The 24,027-nt window shown below is 33.8% G+C and overlaps 1 protein-coding gene across 14 annotated transcripts in view; it reads right to left on the reverse strand.

The window, feature by feature from the left end:
* LOC134529350 (sarcolemmal membrane-associated protein-like) overlaps positions 1–24,027 on the reverse strand; it is a 236,039-nt gene that overhangs the window by 160,083 nt on the left and 51,929 nt on the right. For all 14 annotated transcript variants that reach the window (XM_063363326.1, XM_063363327.1, XM_063363324.1 and 11 more), the window contains 5 exons: positions 23,887–23,953; positions 21,537–21,612; positions 14,548–14,715; positions 6,949–7,091; positions 6,393–6,528 (listed from right to left, as the gene is read on the reverse strand). In XM_063363326.1, the coding sequence (XP_063219396.1) occupies positions 6,393–6,528; positions 6,949–7,091; positions 14,548–14,715; positions 21,537–21,612; positions 23,887–23,953 (590 nt within the window). The remainder of the gene's footprint in view (positions 1–6,392; positions 6,529–6,948; positions 7,092–14,547; positions 14,716–21,536; positions 21,613–23,886; positions 23,954–24,027) is intronic.

Consider the following 24,027-nt stretch of genomic DNA (forward strand, 5'->3'; position numbering starts at 1 on the left):
GGGTTGATTCTTGCAAAATTTAAAATTTCTGGTTGGATGTTTTCGTATGATAATTATTGGTACCTAATATCTTTTCTTTAGCTTGAATAGTTTCAGAAATACACCAATCCCTCACTCAGCATGACTAATGCATTCCTAAAAATGTTTGTGTTATTCGAAATCATGTCTTCTGAAGCATTAATCTCCATAAATAGCAAGGCTAATTTACTTCAAGGCTTCAAAATGTGTAGGGAAATATTCTTTACGTAATATAAATGTGTAGAATAACACTCTATGAAAAATGTCACACCATTTATCTTAATAAGTCTACCATTAAATAATTAATATGACAAAATACGACACTGCATAACAGGAGTTAAGTATTTATAGTAAGTCAGCTGGTTGACTTGCACACCTAGGCGTGACGTTCAACTCACGTCGTGTACCTTTCCATGAACTTTCCAAACCATCCTTTATGGGCTGTGAAGCCGATATTACTGTTAGGATATTAACATTTTCATTTTTTAAAAATTTAAGTGCTTATTCACGTATCACAGCTTGGTTCACACCAATCCTGTCAAGCCCATGATTTTATTTCTTTGCACCATTCATTTAACAACCTTTTCCATGTGAATCTACTGTTCATTTATGTTCTGGTATCTAATGTTTTCAATTGATGCACAAACAAACAGACAAAAGACAAAAAGAAAAAATTTTTAAAAACTACATTTTTTAGTTCTTAATTATGTAAATAGCCATTTCCAATACAGTAGAAACCTGTTATAACGAATCTGAAGGGAGTAGTTTATATGTTCACTATAGAGGGGAAACTTTATATCTGGGAAAACTTTTATATTGGCAATACATACTCAAAAGCAAAATCTTAACTACACATAGGCCTAAGCCAAGAAAAGAATGAATGGAAATACTCAAAGCAACAGTTTTATGAGCAAATGCAGATATTATTTTTAATGAACTATACATGTACAAACTTTCTATTACCTAATGGTTCTTGAACATCGGCGTATTATCCTTTTATCAGGCATTTAATACTCTGTGACGTTTTCGCAGCTTGATAAAGAAGATTGTTCAGCTTGTTTAATATTGTACTTAATGTGGATGTTGCAATTCCCAGTTCCTTTGCTATTAACACGTGCGGGACAGTGGGGTTGGAGTCTATCTTTTCAATAATGTCCAGTTATCTCGCACAGATAATGCCTTACGTTTTTTCCGCGTTTTTCACCCATTTTTATGTATGTATTTCTTATTGAAACGCATTTGCAGCTTAATAAAATGAAATTCTTTTTAACGTCAAAAGTAAATAAACGAAAAATAACGAGTCTGGCACATCAAAGATCACTATGTATCATTTAGTATCGCAGTTGCTAAATTTGGAACGAAATTTTCTCACTTTCTATGGAAAAATTTAGTCCACAGAGTTCTATCTAGTGGTAGTCTTACGAACCTTACTCAATCAAAATGTCCGAAACGTGAACGATAAAAATGAGACGTAAAAATATTGAATTTGCTGCTATAATGTACATACGTATTTGTGTGGTGGTAATTTATGTTTAATTTTGATAACATATTAAATGTACACGCGTTCGTCCATTCTTTAATTATGCAGAGAAAACTATTTTTTATTTTCACCAAACTGATCACCATTTTTGGCTACACGTAGCCTACCGAGGCCACTCGAATACGACTTGTTTATAATATGAACAGTGGACAATCGAGTAGCGTATTGCGGAGAAAAACTTCAATGTGATCCAGAATAGACGTTTTGTGAAAAAACTTGTAATTATATGAAAATATTTGAGATAACTGTGCATTATGTCTGCAAAATTTGTTCGTGGTACACGGGAAAACGTATCAACATTGACAAAAGTTGTGCGCTATGTCCAATAAATTAATACATAACCTCACATCATTTTGCCGGGACTGAGACGGAAATTCACAATAAACGGGAATTCATTATAGGCGGGTTCACTATAAACGGGTTCTACTGTAGTTATTTTTCATCATTTCATCCAATTTACAAACTTTTGGCTCCAACAGTTTCATTATTAGTAAAGATAATACACCAATCCCTCACTTAGCACGACTAATTCGTTCCTAAAAATGTTCGTGTTAATCGAAATCGCGTATTCTGAAGCATTAGTCCCCATAAATATAAGGCTAAATTATTTAATGTGTTCCAAGATGTGTAGGGAAGTAATCTTTACATAATATAAATGCGTAGAATAATACTTGAAAATGCATATGTCATATCATTTATCTTTTTAAGCCTACCACCGAATACGTTAGATAAAGAAAACTTGGCACAGTGTAACGGGAGATAAGTGGTAACATATTTACCGTCAGTCAGCAGGTTGGCTTGCCCGCCCAGGCGTGACCTTCAACACGCGCGCGCATCTGTCTGCCTGCTGTAGCAAGCAGCTGGATCCTTTGTTATTACGTTTAAAACTTAACAAAATTAAAACACTTTTATGAAATTAAGAACCGGTTTTATGTAACTTTAAAACACACAGCCATATGCAAACATTTAATTTGTTATGCACACCTCTTATAAAAGCGGCAATGTAAACAAATCAGTTAACAGATAAACAGATTTAGATTTTCCCTAAAGCACAAACATAACATTAAAATACGGGTACACTCCCTATTTAACGCGGTTGTCGGGGGACATAACTTTTACCCGCGTTGTTGCATAACCGCGATGTTTCGATGTGACCAAGGTCAAAAGGCATAAAACACCGCCTGTGTTCTAATAGGTCGGCAAGCACGCACAGTATAGACGGCCCGCCTTTGTGCGGACTTTGCATCCGCAGTTTCCACTAAACACGGGTGCAAAAATAAAAATAATAAATTCTAAAGATAAATATTAAATGTTGAATTGTTTTTATTTTCCCGCGTGCCGCGCACAGTTTGTCGCACGGCCTACGAGCGCGCCACACGCAGCCATACACACGTGCGGCACACAAGCTGCTGCTGCCAGTCTCGTGGTGTTAGCCACAGTATCTGCTTCGTCAGTGTCCGTAAAAAAGTAAGTGCAGTGTGTGCGGTTACACACGATTCTGTGGTCAAAGTCTTCTAAAAAGAAAGGCCGTAGTGATACTTCAAACCGAATATGAATCGCAAAGTACCGAGTTTGATTGACAAAATAAAAATTCTAGATTTACTTACAGATAGCTTGTCTTTTGTAGAAGCAGGCCGCAGATACAGGAAAAAAACGATTCTAGCATTCGTACAATAAACAATAAAGAATCGTCTATCGTGTCAAGTGGTTAAACTTTATTATCCATGCTTACAGTAAATTATAAATGGTCACATGTGGGAAACAAAAATTGCGCCAATTTAATTTTAGCGCAATCAGTGACGCCGTATTAAAAACCGTGTTAAACTTTGTCTTTACTTATTTCACCAAACGCTGTGTCGAGTTGCTGAGTGTGTGTGGCTCGGATCGGCAAGTGTTATATTCCCCAGCCTCTGTTTAAAGGTCGGGAGACCGCTACACATAAACATTTCCGGGACTTGTTTACTACCTCACGGCAAAAGTGGTACAGTATGGTTCACGTAAATATTGGACCACTGGGAATTCCTGGGCAAAGATTAAAAATACGCTAGCCGATTTACTTTACTATTTAATGTTAAAACATTATACCAAAGTAAAAAGATGAACTTGTATAATACAATGAATTACCCAATAATATTACGTCTGTAGGTTTAAGTTGTAACAAAACATTTATATACAGATGTCCAGTAAAGTACCAATTAAGATTCTGGAGTGGAATTTTAAACACCGGACTACCTGATTTTGCCTTGTACGCAGCGACGCTGCTCAGTCAAGTGACTCATGCTCTGCCTGTGTGCTGCGTGAACACATTCCCTCCCCCACTCCCCCTGGTGTTTCTGCCCGCTCTAATCTCTACCTCTCTCCATGTTCTCGGCTAGCCTCTCCCTACCCAGCGCTTGCCGACAACCAAGCCTATCCAACATCAATCCCCAGCCGAGTCACGCTGGATAATGTCGCTGGATGGTGGGCTTTATCAGGTCCCCTGTCCGATGCTTCATTTGTGAGATAAAGCGACGTTAAGAACTAGTGTTTCAGAAAATATCACTGGGCTGGATTGGACCATAATTTGAAAACCCTACAAGATAGAGGAATAATGTACGGAGATATCTTGTTTAGAATTTTACTGCGGACATTTTCTACGCCTAGGCTTTTTTCTGCCCGATGCTTAGTTTGTTAGTTACAACGCAAAATTATCCTAATCGGCTGTCAACCATTTACTCCATTATTATTATTATTCATTTCTGACTGGGGGACATGGTTTGACCCGCGATATACCCGATTCTGCGATCAATCGGGGCGCGATATACCGGGAGTTTACTGTATGTACCATATGTACATATACAAAACATAAAAGTTAGTTAAATATTTTCTGGGGTGAAATTAACACTATCATCTTGCTTTTTTTTAAAAAAACGTGTCCAATTTCATCTGCTTTGGTTTCTGTACGGTACGGCCTGGTCTGCAGCCGGGCATCAACGGTAGGGCCTGGTCTGCGGCCGGGCATCAACAGTACGGCCCGGTGTTTGTTTATCTGCGTGCGCATCTCTTTCCCCTCGCATTCCAAACCACTCTTCCCCCCTCGAATTCCATACCTGACGTCGCGTCGTTTCCGAGATTTTTTTTAGCCTGTGGCGATTTCGTGCTAACTGAAATTTACAGACGTGCTATTCGAGACTAGGGCAGTAAAATTTACATCGTGCTAACTGAATTCGCATTAAGTGAAGACGTGCTATGCGAGGGATTGGTGTAATGATAACAGTCCTTTATTTTCATTGTAGGTTAAGGAATAACACTTCGAAATTTTATTTTTCAAAAATGATGGTAGTATGCCATTTTTAGGTAATTTGTAAACCCTGGTATTATTCTTCTGTCTTTCATCCTTTTAAAAGTGAGACAGCAGTAAACAATTTTTTGAGCCACAGGTGTAGCCATCCTAAAATCCTAAAATTGTATTTTACAATCCCCGAAGAAAGTACATTTTATGTGGTATAAAATTGTGTGCAAGTTTAAAATTCATTTAAATTTGATTTATAAATTAAATAAATTTTGTGATTTAATTTTGCAATACAATTGATTAATACAAACCTGATTATTGCAAAGAACCAAAATTATGGTCCCTGCAGGTTTGTATTATTGTGGTTTGACTATATCTATATTTATGTATCATGTAGCATTCTGAGAAAAAGTAGAAAGTGGTATGCTTTTTAGCTTGCTTGCCTCCTGGCTACTTAACATAATTTCAACCATATCTAAGGCTGCTGGAAAAATATGATTTTCGGCAACTATGCGACTTATCTGCTTTAGTGACTCGGTATACAACTCTGTAGCTAGATAACAATGCATTTTTGTTGACACTGAATACCTAAAAACAGACAAAAATTTGAAAAATAAATAACTGAGCAATAAAAAATATTGTTTTTAATCACCAAATAACAATCCTATTTTAGGTTAGGTTACCTAAATCATGGTATTTTGGTGTTGGTTAAGGGTTCTCAGCTTATGTTCAAAGAAATCCAGCAATTTATCAGCTTCATTGGAATGTTTGGTTGAGAGGTGACGCATAAGCTTTGATGGTTTCATACTCTCAAGTGATAATACATCGCGGCAAATTACACACTGAGGTTTATTATTCATGACAGTAAACCCATATTTCAAGTAATTGTCATCGTAATGTATATTTTTTTTTGTTTTATACACTTATGTCACTGCAACTTGTACCAGGCATGGAGGGCTGCGATCTTTTGAGAAACTTATCCATTTTATGCTCGCACAGAGCAAAGCGCAAAGACAATAAATAACGTCTGTACTTATTGGCACACTCGGACAACTGACAGAAACAAAAGAAAGCAGGCAGCGCAGGGTGCCTCTCACCTCCTGCGCCTTCCTCATGGCAAAGTTACTATTTGCAGGGCTCTCGCGACTTCTTTGAACAGTACAAATGGTTTTTCAATCAATATTTAGGCCTCAACAGTAAGAAAATTAAATACATAGTTTTTAAAATCACTGACATAGTTTTATTATGGCCCTGGGGGGTCACCACAATTTTTTTTAACTTGTAAAGGGGTTGCATATTCAAAAGGTTGAAAAACAATGGCCTAAGGCATCTGTGCTTAACTATGCATCATAAAACATTAAACTTTTTTTGAGATAATGGTACTAGGATCTCCCTCAAACTGTATCAAGCCATGTATTGGGATGCATGACCCTAGAGGCAAAAGCATGCAGATATTTTGCTTATAGGTATCTAAGACTCTTCATACTGATAAGCTAATTGGGGTGAAGAGATGATAACTAACATAACCAAATACTTTAAATAAAAATGGTAAATATACACAACCTGAATTTGAGACATTAATTCTTCTACTTTCTGAACCTGCTGGCAGTATTTATGTGCAAGGTCTTGAAGATCTTGTTGACTTCTATCACAAAGTTCCTTCAAATGTGCACATTCATCTTCAGTATTGTTCAATGTTCTATAAACAAAATTATTTAACAGTTTAAAATAAATATTATAAGATCCAACTACAACAATGAGTTCTACAATATCTATTAGATATTTAAAAACAAGAACCATCTGTGACACTTAAAAAAATACTTCAGTTTGGGTATGAAGTGGAGCTATGACTATCCTCACTTATTTACAAATTAAAGTATGTAAATGTTTAAACCTGATTGATTTGTTTTTAAAGAACTGTTTTAAATAATTACTGCACTATGGATAAGGGTGATGTAAAAACTATTTTTACAAAGAAAATACTTGACACTTATAAGTAGAATTAACTAAGTACTTCTTTAATGAACTATAATCATTAAGAATGTTATGGCAAAAAGTTTTTTTAAATTATGTACATGTACTTCATTAGCTCTATGACAGAAATAATGATTTCACCTACCGTTCCAAATCATTTAGTTTTTGAACTGCATCCAGTTTTTCTTGTAACAATTTTCTTAGCGACTCCTTGGCGGTACCCTGATACTGGTTTTTGTCTTCTTGTAGTTTCTGTAACTCTTCACGTAATTTATCTTCAGCAAAATTCTGCAGTCAGTCAAGCAATAATTGAAATTTAAAGTACAAAAAAAATTCTCACAATATTTTTAATATAATTAAACACTCTCATGCTAAAATATCACATATTACAAAACAATATAAAAAATACATTTAACATAAAATAAAATCATACCTATCACACACAATGCAACATTCTGAATATTTTAAATAGCAAACAATATTTAAGGTCTTGAAATATTCTGCAGAAAACTTTTAGTGTTTTACTAACACTGACATGGTGCCTTAAGATATGTCTGAATAAGGCAAAATTTCAGGCCAGAAAAATAACACTCACAATTTGGGTAAAGGAATAGATCCGAAGATGGAATGAATGGATTGTAGCATGTATCGTCTAAGTCAAATTAAATATTTCAATAAAAAATAAGATACTTCAATTAACTATTATCAATAACTTCTTGAACTGTTGTACAGTGTAATTTCTATGAGTTTTAAAGCTTTTACTCTTTCCCTCAGTTTTTTTTTAATCTGAATTAAAACTTCATTCCATTAACCCACTTGCATTTTTAACAGCTCTAAAAAAGCTGAAGTGTTTGTGCATTTCACTTTGACATTTTCAAAATAATTACATACCAAAGTATTGTTCCAGTTGCTGTTTACACAAATCCATGGAGTGAGGTGATGCAGTGATAATACACAACTTGCAGCTGCCAACTTTTGAAAATGAAAATAGTAAAAATTTTTTATATGGTTACTTTTATCACTAAACAAATACTGATAAAGTTTACTGAAAATATTGTTTTCAATGAAACTAACCTTGTTCGCCTGGGTGGTTTTAAAAAAAAAGTAGGTATTGTTTGTTTGTTGCTGTCTTTGCAGCATTTTGTATGCGTCTGCTTTAGCTTTTTAAAGGAACTATTGTTAAAATTCTTGCTCATAATACTTTTTTATCAGATTTCGCCAACAATACATTGTTCAGCACTTGGTGTGACATCAATGCTCTAAAAGGTTTTTTTTTTTTAAACACTACTGAAGACACTCTCACATTCAGCATTGCTGGGTGGTAAGACCAATATTGAAACATTACATGTTAATCTCTATCATACGTTAAGCTACCAAACCTCTTAATTTTTCCAACTGAAGACCACAGATAAGCCATACCCTCCGTAGATTCAAAAGGAATGCAATAATCTGCGTGTAACACAGAAAACTGTTCTTGAAGTAAGTCAATGCTTCTTCAGGGGTTTCACTAACCTTTACAAATAAGAAATGTTGGAAACTTTGTGACAAAACATTTTAGTGACGAAAATGAACTTTTAATGTTCTTTAAATTAGCCACTTCTGCATGCTTCCAAATTTTATTTTTTTTAAGAGAAACTTCAGTAGAATGTAATCATAAGACAATGTAAAAAAACTTCTGACTGTTGTGTAAAACTTTGCTTTGTCAGATGGTTCAAATAAATCCACTAGTTTGGATGCAGTACAACCCACAACAAGATATTCATCTGTCTTATAATTTGTTGCAATACTGTACTTGATATCAAGTACTGGAGTTGTTTTGAACATAGACGGCTTTACAAATTTTACAAGATATTCTTTTAACATTTCAGTTAACAAATTCCTTAAAACATGTATGTGAGGTGTTTGTGACTGCAAAATTACATTGGTCTTGTCAAACATTTTCCGGAATAAAAGTCCAGCATGATAAACGACGGATAGAGGCAAGTTATGTTCTACGATAAAAGACGTGAAGTAACATTTTGCTCAAATTGCACTGTAATCATCACTTTGAGCTCTGCCAAAATAGGAACTTATTTTACTTAAGCTACACTAACATGTAGCACTTCTTTTATGTTTAATTATTCCTTCGTGAACTTTTACATAGCAGCTGCTGCCATTGGAAACATTTACATCACATGCACAAACAGTATAAAGGCCAAATTATTTCCATTTTTTGAATGAGAAGCCCATGGAAACTTTTTGCTATAATATTACAAAAACACTTGGTTGAATGTTTTCTTATTTGGCTTGTTAAATGCTATTATTAAGTTATTTTTTATTACAAACTCTAGCAAAACACACCCATGGTACAAGCAACCGTAAATAATCACAAATGCAAACTTTTCTTAATCACATCTCACTCACACATACTACATACACCACGTTCAACATGACCGACATCTGATTACCAACAGCAGGTTTCCCAGCCTTGGAGCTAATGAAACTTGTGGTATTTTGGCATTGTCATGCAATGTTGTCAAGTTTTAAATAAGCCGTTCAAAATACTTTATCAGCTTACATTACACATAAACTTTTACGCTGTTTATTCATACGGTACATCCAAAACATTGAACCACATTACAAAAGTAATTATTCCCGGAAGAAAAACACACCTAATCATCCAATAGGGCTAAATATCTTACACTGTACGGAAACATTGTAAAAGTTAGCAGATATGGACGGACTTGCAACGGGGCTGGAACCCCGGATCGGGCATCCTGATTTCAGTTTTCCATAGTTTCTCGAAGTCACTCCAAACAAATACTGGGAATATTTACTTAAATCAGACTGTGGCCAAATCTATTCCTACTATCATTGTGTCCAACTCTCTCTTTGATGACCTCAATGAGACATTAGCAAAAAAACTAATAAAAAAAATACTCAAATTCAGTCATAGCATGTTTCAGGATTTTGGCATTCTAGTGCCTCATTGTGAGCCAACAGCCGAATCGCATAGCCAGCCACTAGTCCAAGCTGGAACCATTCACTTTCACAGAGTGTCTACATGGTTCAATTTTCTTTCAAGTGCATTTGATCTAGAAAATGTCTCCAGCTACAGGCCTTGAGTAAACATAGCTTTAGGAAGACATAACCAAAACCATTCTGAGTTTCATCACGGTATAACATATAAACATGTGAAAAGATTAAGTAAGTGTGGCCATCATAACACCAATACATAATTAGCAACACATTCAAAACATATTTATTTATTAGGAATTCAGTCACATGGCTATGGCAGTGGCTTAAGGAGTATCCTACATTATTTTGCTTCTAAAATTTTATGTATTTGCACATGATTTTCAACCAAACAAGTCCTTATTTTACTAACTTAGAGGCAAATATTTTAGTCAGTCTTAGCATGTTCCGAAAGCATTCAATCGTACTCTGAAAATTTTTGGATTTATCATTAATGTGTACCTTTCATCTTAAAAATCTTTATTTTTAGTATCAGTCATAAACAAATAAAAAAGAGGTTTTCCCAAAACCATTTTATGAAAAACTTATTCTTAGTGATTTAATAAATGATATACTAAAAAAAAAGAAGTTTTAAGATGAAGGCTATATACAAATGGTAACTACAAAAATTTATTCAACATGATTTTATGCTTTCAGTACAAACCAAGACTGACATAAAAATTTGCCTTGGTAAGTTAATACGATACCACTTCTGGGTAATTTTTATGACACTTTTAAATTTTTTAAATTATTCATGGAGTTTACTTTATTTAATTTGTAGTTTTTTATGGGAATTAATTTTGGTGTATTTAACTTTTATTAATTCAAGCTTTTTGGCTTAAAAGTTGCATTCTTCACAAGGGCACCCTCGCTATTGTCAGTTGATTTATTTTTCTCATTTTGTCAGTCTGCTCACATCATTTCCTGTATTACTGGGCCACAGCCTGATGCCACCTTTCCTGCTAACTTATTGCCAACGCAGTTTGTACTCTGCCTGAGCCAATCTTTCCCCGCGCTGCCAGTGCCTAAATACTTTCTTGTAAGCCTGCAGCTTTCCGCCTTTTCACAAAGGCTTCATCATTTTATTGGATCCCTATACTGTCTAAACCTAATTTCCCCCTTCTAGTCCTGAAAACTTCCTCAGTGAAGCTGCACACGACTTCCAGCGCTACTTTTGTCGCCCAGCGATGTATTCGTTTGCAGTTAGGCAGCTCTAGCATGCAACACATCGTCATGACAATTTTTTCTTCCTCCGCCGTAGCCAGTCAAGTTCACTGTGCTCATGTTTTTGGTGGTTCACTGAACAATTTTTTAAAATACGATAGTCACTTATATTTCGGAATCTTTCTCAAAAAAAACTATTTTTCAACATAATTAGTTTTTTTATCGGCTAGCAAATTCTCATCCCACCTCATGTATGTTGTCTTCTGCATTAACATGGCAACCCTGTGTTCTCCTGTGCTTCATTTCTGTCTTCTTATGTCTTGAGGACATAATCTGAGCCCACATAATTGGTAAGTGGAGTTCATGTTTATTTAAATTCTACCCTCCCTTGACTTAGCGACTGCATCGTTATTTTGTGCTTTTGTTATTTGCAAGTAACCGTGCATTTCTGTGATGTAGTGGGTCCACCGTCCACCGTCCTCCATACTCCCGAGTTTCAACTGCTTTTCGGATGGCTTCCCATCTATTGACTTCTATTGAGTCCCCGGAATAAGCCACCATGCCATCTACACCGGTTCCAAGGTACCATGATGTCCTACAGCTAAGGAAAAATAATTGTATCTTCATCATAAAAACAATGAGCACTGAAAGTATTTTAACAGACTTAAAAGTTTGAATGAACAATATAAAATGTAACGTGCCAATTAAATTAATTCTATATATTTTATGCAGCCATTATTTCAAAACATCTTGATTTTAATGTTAATAAGGACTCTCTAACAATAAACATGGTTCAGAAGTGGTAAAACCATTACCATCAATTTATTATCTTTTCTTAATCATATCTATTCAGAAGTTTCATCTTAAGGACAGGTAGTTGCATGTTATTTTTACCTAGCAAAAGCATTTCCTACAGTAAACCATAACATTATAATTCAAAAACTACATAGTCTAGGGTTATCTAATAAATATTAGTATTGGTTTTCAAGTTATTTAAAAGACAGAAATTTCTATGTTTAATAAATAATGTCAACTAAGTTACATATTGCTACTTCTGGTGACCCCCAAGGTGGGACTTAGTCTCCCCTTCTCTTTAACATTTTCATAGATGATATAGCCAAGAAGCTGAACTGGTGTTCTCTTTGCAGACGATCTTAAAATTTCTAGAACTATTACTTCCAATAACGACTGTCTTCTTCTGTAGAAGGATTTTGTGGCAATTGATAGATGGTGTAATTTAAATCTGGTTTAACCCTTTCATTCCCATTGATACCATATGGCAACATAAATTTTTAACCTCTCTTGTGAATGCAAATATAAATATAAATATAAATTAAATTCTGTTTTCCAATGGTTGCCATATGGCCATATCCTCAAAATGTATATATATTTTATTAAAATTATTTTTTTAGTATAATTGTAATTCTAGATATATATTTATCCGTATTTTACCTAAGAATATTTTTTCTATTTACAATAATTTGGGAATGAAAGGGTTAATTGACCTACAATAAAGCCTCTAATATTACATTAACTAGAAAATATCATCCCATCAAGTTTGATTATAAACTCTCAAATCTTCTATTAAGAAATCAAATTATATTAAGAATTTAAGTATCGTTCTTGACTAAATTATTTTTTCATTATTACATTATCATACAACACAATTTTATCCACTGTGAACAAAATTCTTGCTCCCATTAAATTTATTAAATATGCATGCATATATGCATCTAATCTAGACTCAATTCTCAGTCTTTATTTTTCTTTAGTTAGCTACAAACTTGAATATGGTTCTATTATTGAACATTCTTAGTATCTCTGCCAGTGACAAACTTGAAAAAGATCAAACCAAATTAATCAATATTTTCAGTCAAAATCAAAATTTCAATAATACATTAGACTGACACTCTCTTCTTGGCTCATTGTCCTCAAGAAGAGATATTTTAGATGTATTATTTGTTAAAAACTGCTATGAAAATAAAATTAATTGTAACTATCTTCTGGAATAACACAGGAATTCAAATTCTATCCATCACTATAAAACTCTGATATGTTCCTTAAACAGGAAACAAAAAGATTTAGTGTATAACATTGTTAAAAATTTTAATAGTTAACTCCTTAATTCCTCAGTTAAACAATTTAAATGCTAAAAAAATTATAATTTACCTCAATTCATTATCTTGGTTCATTTCTGCATACTTTTGACCTTCTCACTGAAAGTTTATATTTAAATATTGTTTTATCTTGTTCTGTCTTATCCTTTTGTGTAGTAGTGTTTTTTTTGTAAGTTATTTGTATTAATGTTTTGTACCTGTGTTTTTTTTTTAAGTTATTAGAGTATAGGTCTCTTGTTGTGTACTGTTTGTCGTACCTATCTACCAAGGCTTTTATGCTGTCAATAGGCCTGTTACAATTAAATAAATAAATAAACCTCTCATGAATATTCAAATAATTTTACCAGTAAAAGAAAAGAATCTCAAACTAGGTTTAATATTTCTTAAAACCTGATAATGTAAATTAAATCTTTCCACAAGTAGTTTCAAAAGAAACTGATTTACTTTGAATGTAGAATTATAAATGCCCTTTTACCCTCCGATTTTGTTATAATAGTAGTTTTTCCAGCACGGCTATAAAATTTTGTATGTAAAAACTAAATAATTAATTAACAAAAGAGGGTTTGTTACAATATAAAACATTAAATACGGATTTGTTTAGCAGAAAAAGCATTATATAAACAACTAAATATGGTTATATTAGGCATTTATTTCAAATCATGTGCATAAACACAAAATATTGGAAGCAAAATAATCTAGGAAACTACCCTTTCAAAGTAATGAGATTTTCACAATTAAAATGGGCTCCGAACCTCTTTTATACTGACTCAGTGCTCATAAATGTTTTTCGCGTCTAGGTGTTGGGATCAAATCCACGGCCCTCGCCACATGAAATCAATGCATTAGCAATCACTGCAATACTGAAATAGAGAATAGTTATATCAGAAGCAGCCATTTAAACCTGAAGCCTGTTTACTAGAAATCCTTTGGAGGGTTCAATGAATATCTTTTTAGTTTATTGGAGGATGTAAACATAGCAAGACACTGGATAAGTCCACCTGATACAACATACTGCACAGTTATAATGAACTATAAGTTAAATTAACACAAAAATGGAAAACTTTGTGTTATCTAAGTGGAAACTGGCAGTATATCTAGAAGGAATATTAATTACAATTTGAAAACACGTAGACTGTACATCATGTACGTATATACGTATGTGATTAGGCCTTATGAGTTCATTCAATAGAATATTTATGATAATTATGATTACTTATGAATAATTATGAATATCTGTTTATGAAAGAAATCTTGGTTCACATTTCATTAACCAAATATTCAAAGCAGAGATTCTCATTGTAGAGCCAGAATGTTGTATTAGATATCAGAGTGCAATGCTGAAAGTGGAATGAATTTTTTTATTTTCTCAGCAATAAATGGCAATAAACCAAAGTAAACTTTTAATTAAAATGCTAAATACAAAAAAAACAGACAAAACATTTTTCTAAATGTTTAAAAGTATCTCATACCTTAGAATAAACCTGCAGCTGGTTTTCCAAAATTTCCACCCTAGACAGTAAACGATCTTCATCAATCAAAGCTTTCCACCCAAGGTCTGACGCTTGTCGAGTTGTTTCAACAAGATGTTGTAGAGTTGATAATTTATTTTCTAGTAATTGTTCTCTTTGAAGAGCTTCCTAGAACATTTATAACATGCAGCACATTAGTCAATCACTAATATACAATAAGTACTTGAATCAATACCTGAGAAATTATTAAGAGAATGGAATAGATACTAACAATAACCAAATCATACCAATAAATGACTAAACATCCTCATGTATAGTTCTAAGATGTACATTCAACAAGCTGGTAGTAAATTTAACCTCTTAACCAACAACAGCATGGTATTACAAACAAACTTATGAAATTGCCACCATTAACAGTTTAATGCAAAACAATAGTATGTTGGTATTCACAGTTTTTTGCATGCAACATTCTTTGAATAATTCCTGCAATGATGAAGATTTATTTTAGATGATATGTTGGATATAATAAGGTGTATTTCCAACATACTATTTATTTGTTGGATTGTAACATACCTACCAACAGTATAACAAATTTAAGGGTAGGCACAACAAAAAAGTAAAATGCAAAGAACAAAATACAAGAAGCAGGCACTGCATTAAAGGGTAGGCATTACACACAATGTGACCACCACCCACATGCAGGCACCACCTACTAAGGGACAATACAGTAAGTCCTCGATTAACTGACACTTTTTTAATGAACATTTGTTATAATGGACGCTATATTTTGTTGCTGTTAATTTGGTTAAGGATGCTAAACTCGTTACTGTGGAGGTTTCTGCATCTCAACTTACGAATGAGCAGTGTTGGTACCTTGAATAGCCTGTATATACATTTGTATCTAAGCACTGCACTGCTTACACAAGTGAATGATTCTTTGCATGAATGCATAATGGTTATCGAAGGATGGCACAACTTTTTTAAAAGAGCACCTATAAAAAAGAAGGGTAAGACACAGTGATAATATTTCCGATGCGCATGGCCATGAGTATAGATACTTGATGGGGGCTAGGGGGGCTCTGGCCTCCCCTGAAATGAAAAAGCCCCTCACTGAGGTGGCCAGCATGCTCTTACAAAATCGTTAACTGTGAAATGGGAATGATAAATGTAATCCTGAGGACTCTCCCTGGAAATACTACAGATTTTAATCCCTGTGTGGCAAAAAGTGACAGCCATTTCACCCCTTCCAACATCCAGGGCAATCCTTTATGACCAGGAAATGTGTGCAGTTTATTTATCGGCTTGCCGGACGGTGACGTACACAAGCCATTTTATTAGAAACAGTTTTTTAGATAGCCTATAGTCCTTCGTTGTACAGACACTGTGCATTCACAGTGTGTTTACCCAAAATAAATATAGATTAAGTTTTTAATATAGTTTGTTACGTTTAGTTAAATTTTATTATGTACATGTTTAAGTCTACATAGTGGTATGGTTAAAAAATAACATAAATCATCCTCTAGTTATGGGAAGAAGAAAGGTTTGCAGTGAGTTTTCGCCCCTCCATTGTCTAACTGCCACTCAATCAAAGACCTGTGAGAAGAATCTGCCAATTGCATGCTCTGTCACTTCACGCCGATTTACAACATCAGTGTCAAGACAGTGTAGTGGCCAGCCCATGAATCCACCGACAAGGTTGAAAATATTCTTCTAGGAATTTGAAGGGTTTTGTTTTCACTTGCCTGGCACATGTCTGAACCACTGCAAACAGTGCTGTCATTGTCACTATACCATGACTGCTGGATAATTGTGGGCAATAATATTATCTCGTTTCATGGCCGGGTAACTGGTGAATATTTACAAGTGTAGTTGCCAGACAACAGGTGAAACACTGTCCATTGTGAATAGAAATCAATATAAGATGACAGTCATGGCAGTGTCACTTTCCTCATGTTCTTCTTTCCCTCACCCTCACTCTTGACCAGGTCACCAGACTAATCTGTTCAAATTTCACACTTGCTTCCTCCAAACTTTTAAAATTTTGAATTTTTGGCTGTGCTGCGACGTGTCATACTGCTGCACTGCCCAGCATGTCACAAGCCAATTGTTTAGTTTTTACATCACATTCAGGCATTTTAAAAAAGGTCTAGGAACATTAGCGGGGCATTAAAGTTGTTTCTCATTGGGAAATGTGATTTAATTAACAGATGTTTAGCTTATCGGACAATTTTCGGAAATGTAACCTGTCCGTTTATCGAGGACTTACTGTAAAACACTACATATTAAGTTAAAAGTAGAATAACAATTTTTTTTATAGATTATAAATTTAATTCAATTTTGTCTGAAAAAGTATTAGGATAAAAATCAGCTGCATTTTAACAGGTTGTTAAAAGTTAAGACATTACAACATGACACCAAACAAAAAAAATAAGTCAATTACCTCAGATTATTATATTAAAATTGATGTAAAAATTAACATTCATTAATTCATGAGCATGTTTTCAAAAAAGCAAAAAATTAAAATAATATGTATAACGTATCCCATTAGTTCTTAACCATTCGGCCTACTTCCCAAAAGTGTCATGGGAAATTCCAAAGTTTGACTGAATAATTTTTTTTTTTCAGTGTTTGGTAACTAGCTTTGACTTGTTCTGCAGCATTTTCTGACAATAGAATAAATAATTTTGAACATAAGTGTGCCATGATTATACTGTGTTGCATGTAATATGGGAATTTCAGGGGTGAGATTGAAGCATGTGCTTCATGCTTTGGCCGCATAGCCCAGCGATTACTTCCCCTCTCCTCGTTCCCCTCCCTTTTCCGCCTGTTCGGTTCGTAGAGTGTAACTCTATCTTTTAACGACCATACTTAAAGTCCATTTGACACCAATTTCATAAGGAAAATAAAATAAATTTTCATTACAATGTCAGTTTGTTCACTTTAGAGAGGTCAAGAAGTTTTAGGGGCCATAAAATCGCTTTGTAGTGGAATGGTAAGGAGGTGAAGGGGAATGTGGGGGAGGATGGGCATCTGCCAACGTGCAGTATGTGCCATGCTTGGGTAAAAGGTCAAACATTTTTCTTACACTATGAAGCAACCTTTTATTTTTGCCAATCCAGGGAAAATGAGGGTCGTTACCACAACGCCGAAATACCACAACGCCGAACGTACAATAACGCCGAATACCATAACGCCGAATGTCAAAATTGACCACAACGCCGACAGCTAGAAAACTGCTGTGTACCACAATGCCGAATTACCACAACGCCGAAAAATGATTTTGCGGGGAAGGGGGGCCACAGGAGCAAGATGAAAAAACAACTGAATGAATTTGTGTGCTAACCTTACCTAACGTAACCTTTGTGGCAGTCCTGCAATGACAATTTTCGGCGTTAATGTATTTCGGCGTTGTGGTAATTCGGCGTTGTGGTACACATCAGTTTTCTAGCTGTCGGCGTTGTGGTCAATTTTGACATTCGGCATTATGGTATTCGGCGTTATTGTACGTTCGGCGTTGTGGTATTTCGGCATTGTGGTGAGTCCCCGGAAAATGACAATCGCCTTAGCTATCAAGATGAATATAGCTGCGGGCAGTTAAAGTGGAAGGGGCAGGCGTGCATCCCAATATTTTTCTGTCTGATCACATCTTACATGTCGCACTGTTGCACTAGTGCGTTCCAGCAATATGGTTTGCTCACAAAGATGTTCACTGTTGACGCCTGGTGGCGTGGAACAGCAAACAAAATTTAGAGCCCAAGTCTCACCTGCCTTAAAGAGGAAAGCATAAGCAACTTAAAAAAACATTCCCTGAATTATCTAGAAATTCACTACTTTTTCCGGTTAATTCCTTGCCACGTCAAATCCCCACTATTTACCTGGTTTTCATGGTTGGTAGACACCCTGAATGTTAATGGCAGGCCTTGTAAAAGTTTCAGGTGGTTTCTGGCTTAATAACAATTGCCAAAAACACGAATTATTAATTGCACATAGTTTTGTGCGATGAGAAGGTGGAATATCCGCACACTTGTAAAAAACTTTTTGAGAACTGTATTGCTTTTTGAAAAATTGATGGCAATTTTTGAAGTGAAAATTCTTTGGGCGCAATGGGAGTAAAATTTCAAGGCCGAATTTTATGCAACGTTTTAGTGAAACATTGTTGTGAAACGATTTCTGACGCTAAATGGTTGCGGACGGTACAGAGAAATTGGCGGGCCGCGGGCTCCATGTGGCGGCATGCGGCTCAGGTTTAACCCAGCCATGCTGCAGGGATAGGTGGGACGTGCCGGTTGGAACCCGCCTGCGCCTTACGCCTCCCCGATTTGGGCAGAGGCAGCACAACGGGGTTGGAGGTTATTATGCACCATGCCACTGGCCATCTTTGCAAGCAAATGGTTTACTTTTAAGTATTTATTATTTCAATTACGTGTGTAAATCAGTATTGTGTAACAGTTTTATATGAGTATTGTTTTAACTGTGTCACTAAATATGTTTTCCTGGTATAATGCATTTCACATTTCTTAGTTTTCACGTATTTTTATTTGATTAACTATATCACACACCGTATTATAATTATGAGCCCACGAGCATGTAAGTATGTTGAGTTCAACTAAGAATAAGCAAGTTTATAAAAATTTAAAACAAATTGCGTGCATAGAATATTGTTTTTATTTTCACTTTGTAAAAATATGGTTATAATGTAAAGAATTGCTGTGAGGAAGGTCCGTGCAGTTTAGTTTTCGTGTCGTGGAGCGGCGGACATGTTACTCATTATTCATTCATTCGATGGCAGAACAATATCAATGCCTATGAATACATTGCAGTATGTCAATGTAGCCTATTAGCAAAATCTGTTGTACTATAACTCAATGACAAGGTGATATTTGCAGAACTACAAAATCAGTCTAGAAAAATGCTCATCAATCACATCTAATCTATATATAATATAAAATTAATTTTAAAAATAATTTTAATGATCAATTCTAGCTTTGATATTTACTAAAAAAATTTCTTTATGGTTTGAGTATTTCAACAGTGAGTAATATTTATTTTTAATAATTCAATTTATATTGATAAATAATTATTGATATCCTGACCTGTTATTTTGAAGTGAGTAATAAATTAAATTTATGTTTGTTTATTTATTTATTTATTTATTTCTATTTGAAACAAATTAATAATAATTACAAAATGTTAGGACTCTTAAATACCTGAAAAAGAAATGAAAGCCAAAATTCCCACACTGCGTTATATTGCAATTAAATTGTATAAATGGTTTTGCTGAGAAGTAATAAGTAATATTATAAAAGTGGTTGGGAATGAAATTTATTGAAATAGAGTTACTTTTTACAATGTGTATAAATTGTAGTTAGAACTGTTTTTGTGCTATAGTTGGCATTCTGAAAATCTTAATATAATATTTTATGGTGTGATTATTTCAACAGTGAGTAATATTTATTGTTAATAATTCAATTTATATTGATAAATAATCATTGATATCCTGAGCAGTTATTTTGAAATGAGTAAGAATTTTTTTATTTCATTTTTATTTAGAAAAATGGTCTTCTTTCTCTCTTTTTCTCTCACTCCTATTTTACCCCTTACGATTTACTTACAAGTCAAGGTTTGAATTGCCAAAGAAGTTTCACGTCTACCACATGTACTGAGTTACATGCACTCTTTTTCATGAGGGCTTTTTTTTTTTTTTTATATATATATATATATATATAAAACTGTCTGATGGCAATGGAAATCCCAAGGCAATTTTTGGGAATTTCTAGTGTTAAGAATTGGTGGTGTTTACCCAGTGTTTACATGCTCACCTTACAATACTGAGCAAGTATGCACGTAAGTCACTGAACCTGTAGGACTTCATAATTTTTACTGTCTAATGATTGATCGCTACAATGTTATGCCAAGGTTGGTATCTGCACAAAGTGTGCAAAAATTTTGTTGGATTGCATAAATGTATTGTAGGCCTAATATAGTGAACAAACTTTGTGGAATAGGGAAACCAATTCATTTTGTACGAAAATAAAATCTGTTGCTCTGCTTTTTGAATTAAAATCTCTTTTTGAATTTGTTTTAATCCTAGTTCCCTATAAACTCAATTGGGTTAAGCTATTTTAAATTTAAAGTCATGTGAATCACATATGTAGCAACCCAAGGCTGGTCATTAAAAAAAAATTCAGAAAGGAACTCAATTAGGCCTAATATTTAATAATTTTATATTTTTCTACTCACAGCCAAGTGTTATCATGTTTGCCCTGCTTACCAAGGTTGGGGAGGGACTGCACGATGTTCAGTAATCAGTTTCAAGATAAAGTCAAAAGTTCATTAAAAGTAGAAAAAGTTCAATTACGTATTTAAAATCTTAGTAGGGCAATCAAAGTTCATGTTTCAATAATGAAGTTAATTTTTTGCTTAAGTTTAAATAATATTAACTATTCATTGCGAAAGAAATAACAGCGTATATCAATAAAATATCATCTTGTAATATATACTTGTCCTGCAAAATCAATTCATTAGGTTTTATTTATAAATAAATTTTATTGAAAGCATTTTAACTACAGAAGTTATCTGAAAATATATTGTTGTCACCTCCAGTTGTGCATTCTGAGTTTAATCCCCCATTGAAGTGTTTTGTTTTGTTTTTAAGTCTGGTTTCCTTCAAACCTGTTTGACTCAAGTCGAGGAACCTGAGAATAGAGGAGTCTTTTATTTTATAATAATTCTACGGGGTATGACTCATAATTTAAATTTAAGGAGTGTAGTCCCAAGGAAAAGAATAGAAGAATCCCCAGTCTCCCATTTTCACAATCATAAAAATCATATCATTAAAAATAACACCTAACAATAGGAGTTATATACTGACAGAAGAAAAAAAAATCATGTAAATAAAAAAAATTGAGAACCAGTGATGACTCATATTAAAAATATTACAATAGGAATTAAAATAAATGCATATTATTTAAGTAGTACTTTATACTAACCTGCAAGTATTGATTTAGCTGGTAGAGATCTTCAAGTGGAACAACGCCTACTGAACTTACTACAGACGTAGAAGGACTACAAAAAAATACAGAAATTAGTTCAATATAAATTTTTACATGTAGTATCATTACTCATTATGATCTCATGCTTAAAAGTAATGACACATTTTAACCATTCAAAAATATTTATTGAATGAAGTTAAACACTGATACATGAAACAGACTGGTTCCAGGAAAAAAGTTAAATACTTAAAAAATAAAACTACTTGCATGCTTGCCATCTGGCAGGTGGTTCATACTCTTGTAACCTTACAACATATGTAAAATTAAGAATTTTTTGCTAGTCAATGACTCAGATTTATGTTGTTCCTCAGTGAAGATCAGAATAAGTCGTACAATGCAGGATGTCTACTGAGTTTCAGAAATAAAAACACATGATTTTTTTCTGTACCTTTTTATAAGAAGTGTGCAATAAGCATTATTTGTAGTTCAAGACAACATCAAGATGAAATACAGAAGTTATAAATGTTATAACAAAATACTCTTCAGAAACTGCAGCAATGAATGTAGATATACTAAAAGTAGTGATGGGATTTTTGATACTTCGATACCTCGATACCTTCGATACTTGACGGTATCGCAAAGTATCGAGTATCGAAACTGTAAGTTCGATACATTTTTTCGATACCGGAATGCTTGTTCATTTGTATTGAATTAAGTTTTGAGTCACCATCGTACAAAATACAACTACAGTAGAACCTCGATGATACGTTTCCGTTTCATACATTTTCCCGTGTCATACGCCGATTAATTTTGGTCCCGCCGAAAGTACTATATTTACAATGGTTTACTTTCCCGGAACATGCACTTATAAAATCATTAATTTTCCGTGTCATCCGTTTTTACGAAGCGGATAAGTCCTAAAATGCACAAATTTTTTTGTTATATTCCTCCTGATAAACTACGTTTTAATGCTTTAATTTTGAAAAACGTGCATTGTTTACCTTTGCAAACGTAAGAAAATAACTTTATCACACCATAGATATGGATAGTATCAGGAAGACTGTGCACTTCGCTAGTAGCATCTATGGCCAGCACCAAGCGAGACTAGTGGTGCAAACTAGCAATGATTATGAAAATGGTGCACCCGCTTTACCAATGCACGGATCTCATATGTCCATTCGTTAATCATTGAACTGAATATACCCGTTTGTTATTGTTTTCTTACGATCTGATTGTTTTGTAATTTACGTTTCTCAAGTTAAAATTTTATTGAAAATTGTTCTGTTGCATAAAGTTGTTTGTAAAATGAAAAAAACAAGCAAAAATTTCTGATTTTATTTTTACAATAGCCTAATTTTTTTATTTCTAATTTTTGCTTGGTGACTTTCCACCCCCCCCCCCCCCCCCCCCTCCAAGAACCAAGAAAGGACTTCATAACATTTTGTAAGGCCACTGTTTCTCATTTTGTATTTCACTTCTATTTTTTATATTGATTTTTATACTCAAGTCTTTAAAGTTGTTTGCAGTTTGTATTTTTGTAATAAAGAGGGAATTTATATAGTTTAAAACTAATTTATGATATTTGTAATAATTGTTACTTAATGGGAAAATATTTTTCCCTGGAGTATCGAAAGTATTGAAAGTATCGAACTGAAAAAACAATACAGAATCGAGTATCGAAAATGTGGTATCGTCCCACCTCTAACTAAAACCAACACTTGAAAAACCAAATTTAATTAAATTTAAAAAAACTCATACTACTGATAGAATCACATAGTTATTGTTGCTGTATGTTATCTACCATAACAACATATCATTGCACGTTAGAGTTGTTGAGACCTAGTGCTATACATTTGTGGCCAAATTTTTTCACCAGATCTATACAAGCTTCTTTCATTTTGCCATGTTTCGACAGAAACCAGCCGGGCACTGCTTACAAATGAATTTGCATGCAGTTATGATACTTTCTTAACTATTAAATACATGTAACTAGAGAAACATAAATATACTAACTTAAGACCAAATATAAAAATTAAAGCAAGTACAAACTTTGAAACAATATGTAGGTATGAAAAACTTCATAATTTACTTGTTTTAAATAGCTTTACAGCATCCAAAACAAACCTCACGACTAATTAGTTTAGTTAGTTAAATACTCCTTGATAATCAAAAAAATTACAAATTACAAAAACCATACATTAAATAATACTCTTTTTTTAATGCTTTGTGTAATGAACAAAAACAATTCACACACAAATACGTATTCATTTATTATTCATACTAAAAGATAAGGACTTACAACACTGCACACTGCTTATTCCTACATGTTACGTTATCTTACTGTTACCTTGCTTTAGCTTCTTTTCCATCAGGGAGATACAGTTTTAAAGTAGCAACAATACAACCATGTGTCACTGTAAAACAATAAAAGAATAAAATATAAAAACCATAACACTCTTAACACAATTGAGAGTAAAAAAATCTTAAT

This window comes from Bacillus rossius, chromosome 2 (assembly GCF_032445375.1).
Source record: "Bacillus rossius redtenbacheri isolate Brsri chromosome 2, Brsri_v3, whole genome shotgun sequence".
NCBI lineage: Eukaryota > Metazoa > Arthropoda > Insecta > Phasmatodea > Bacillidae > Bacillus > Bacillus rossius.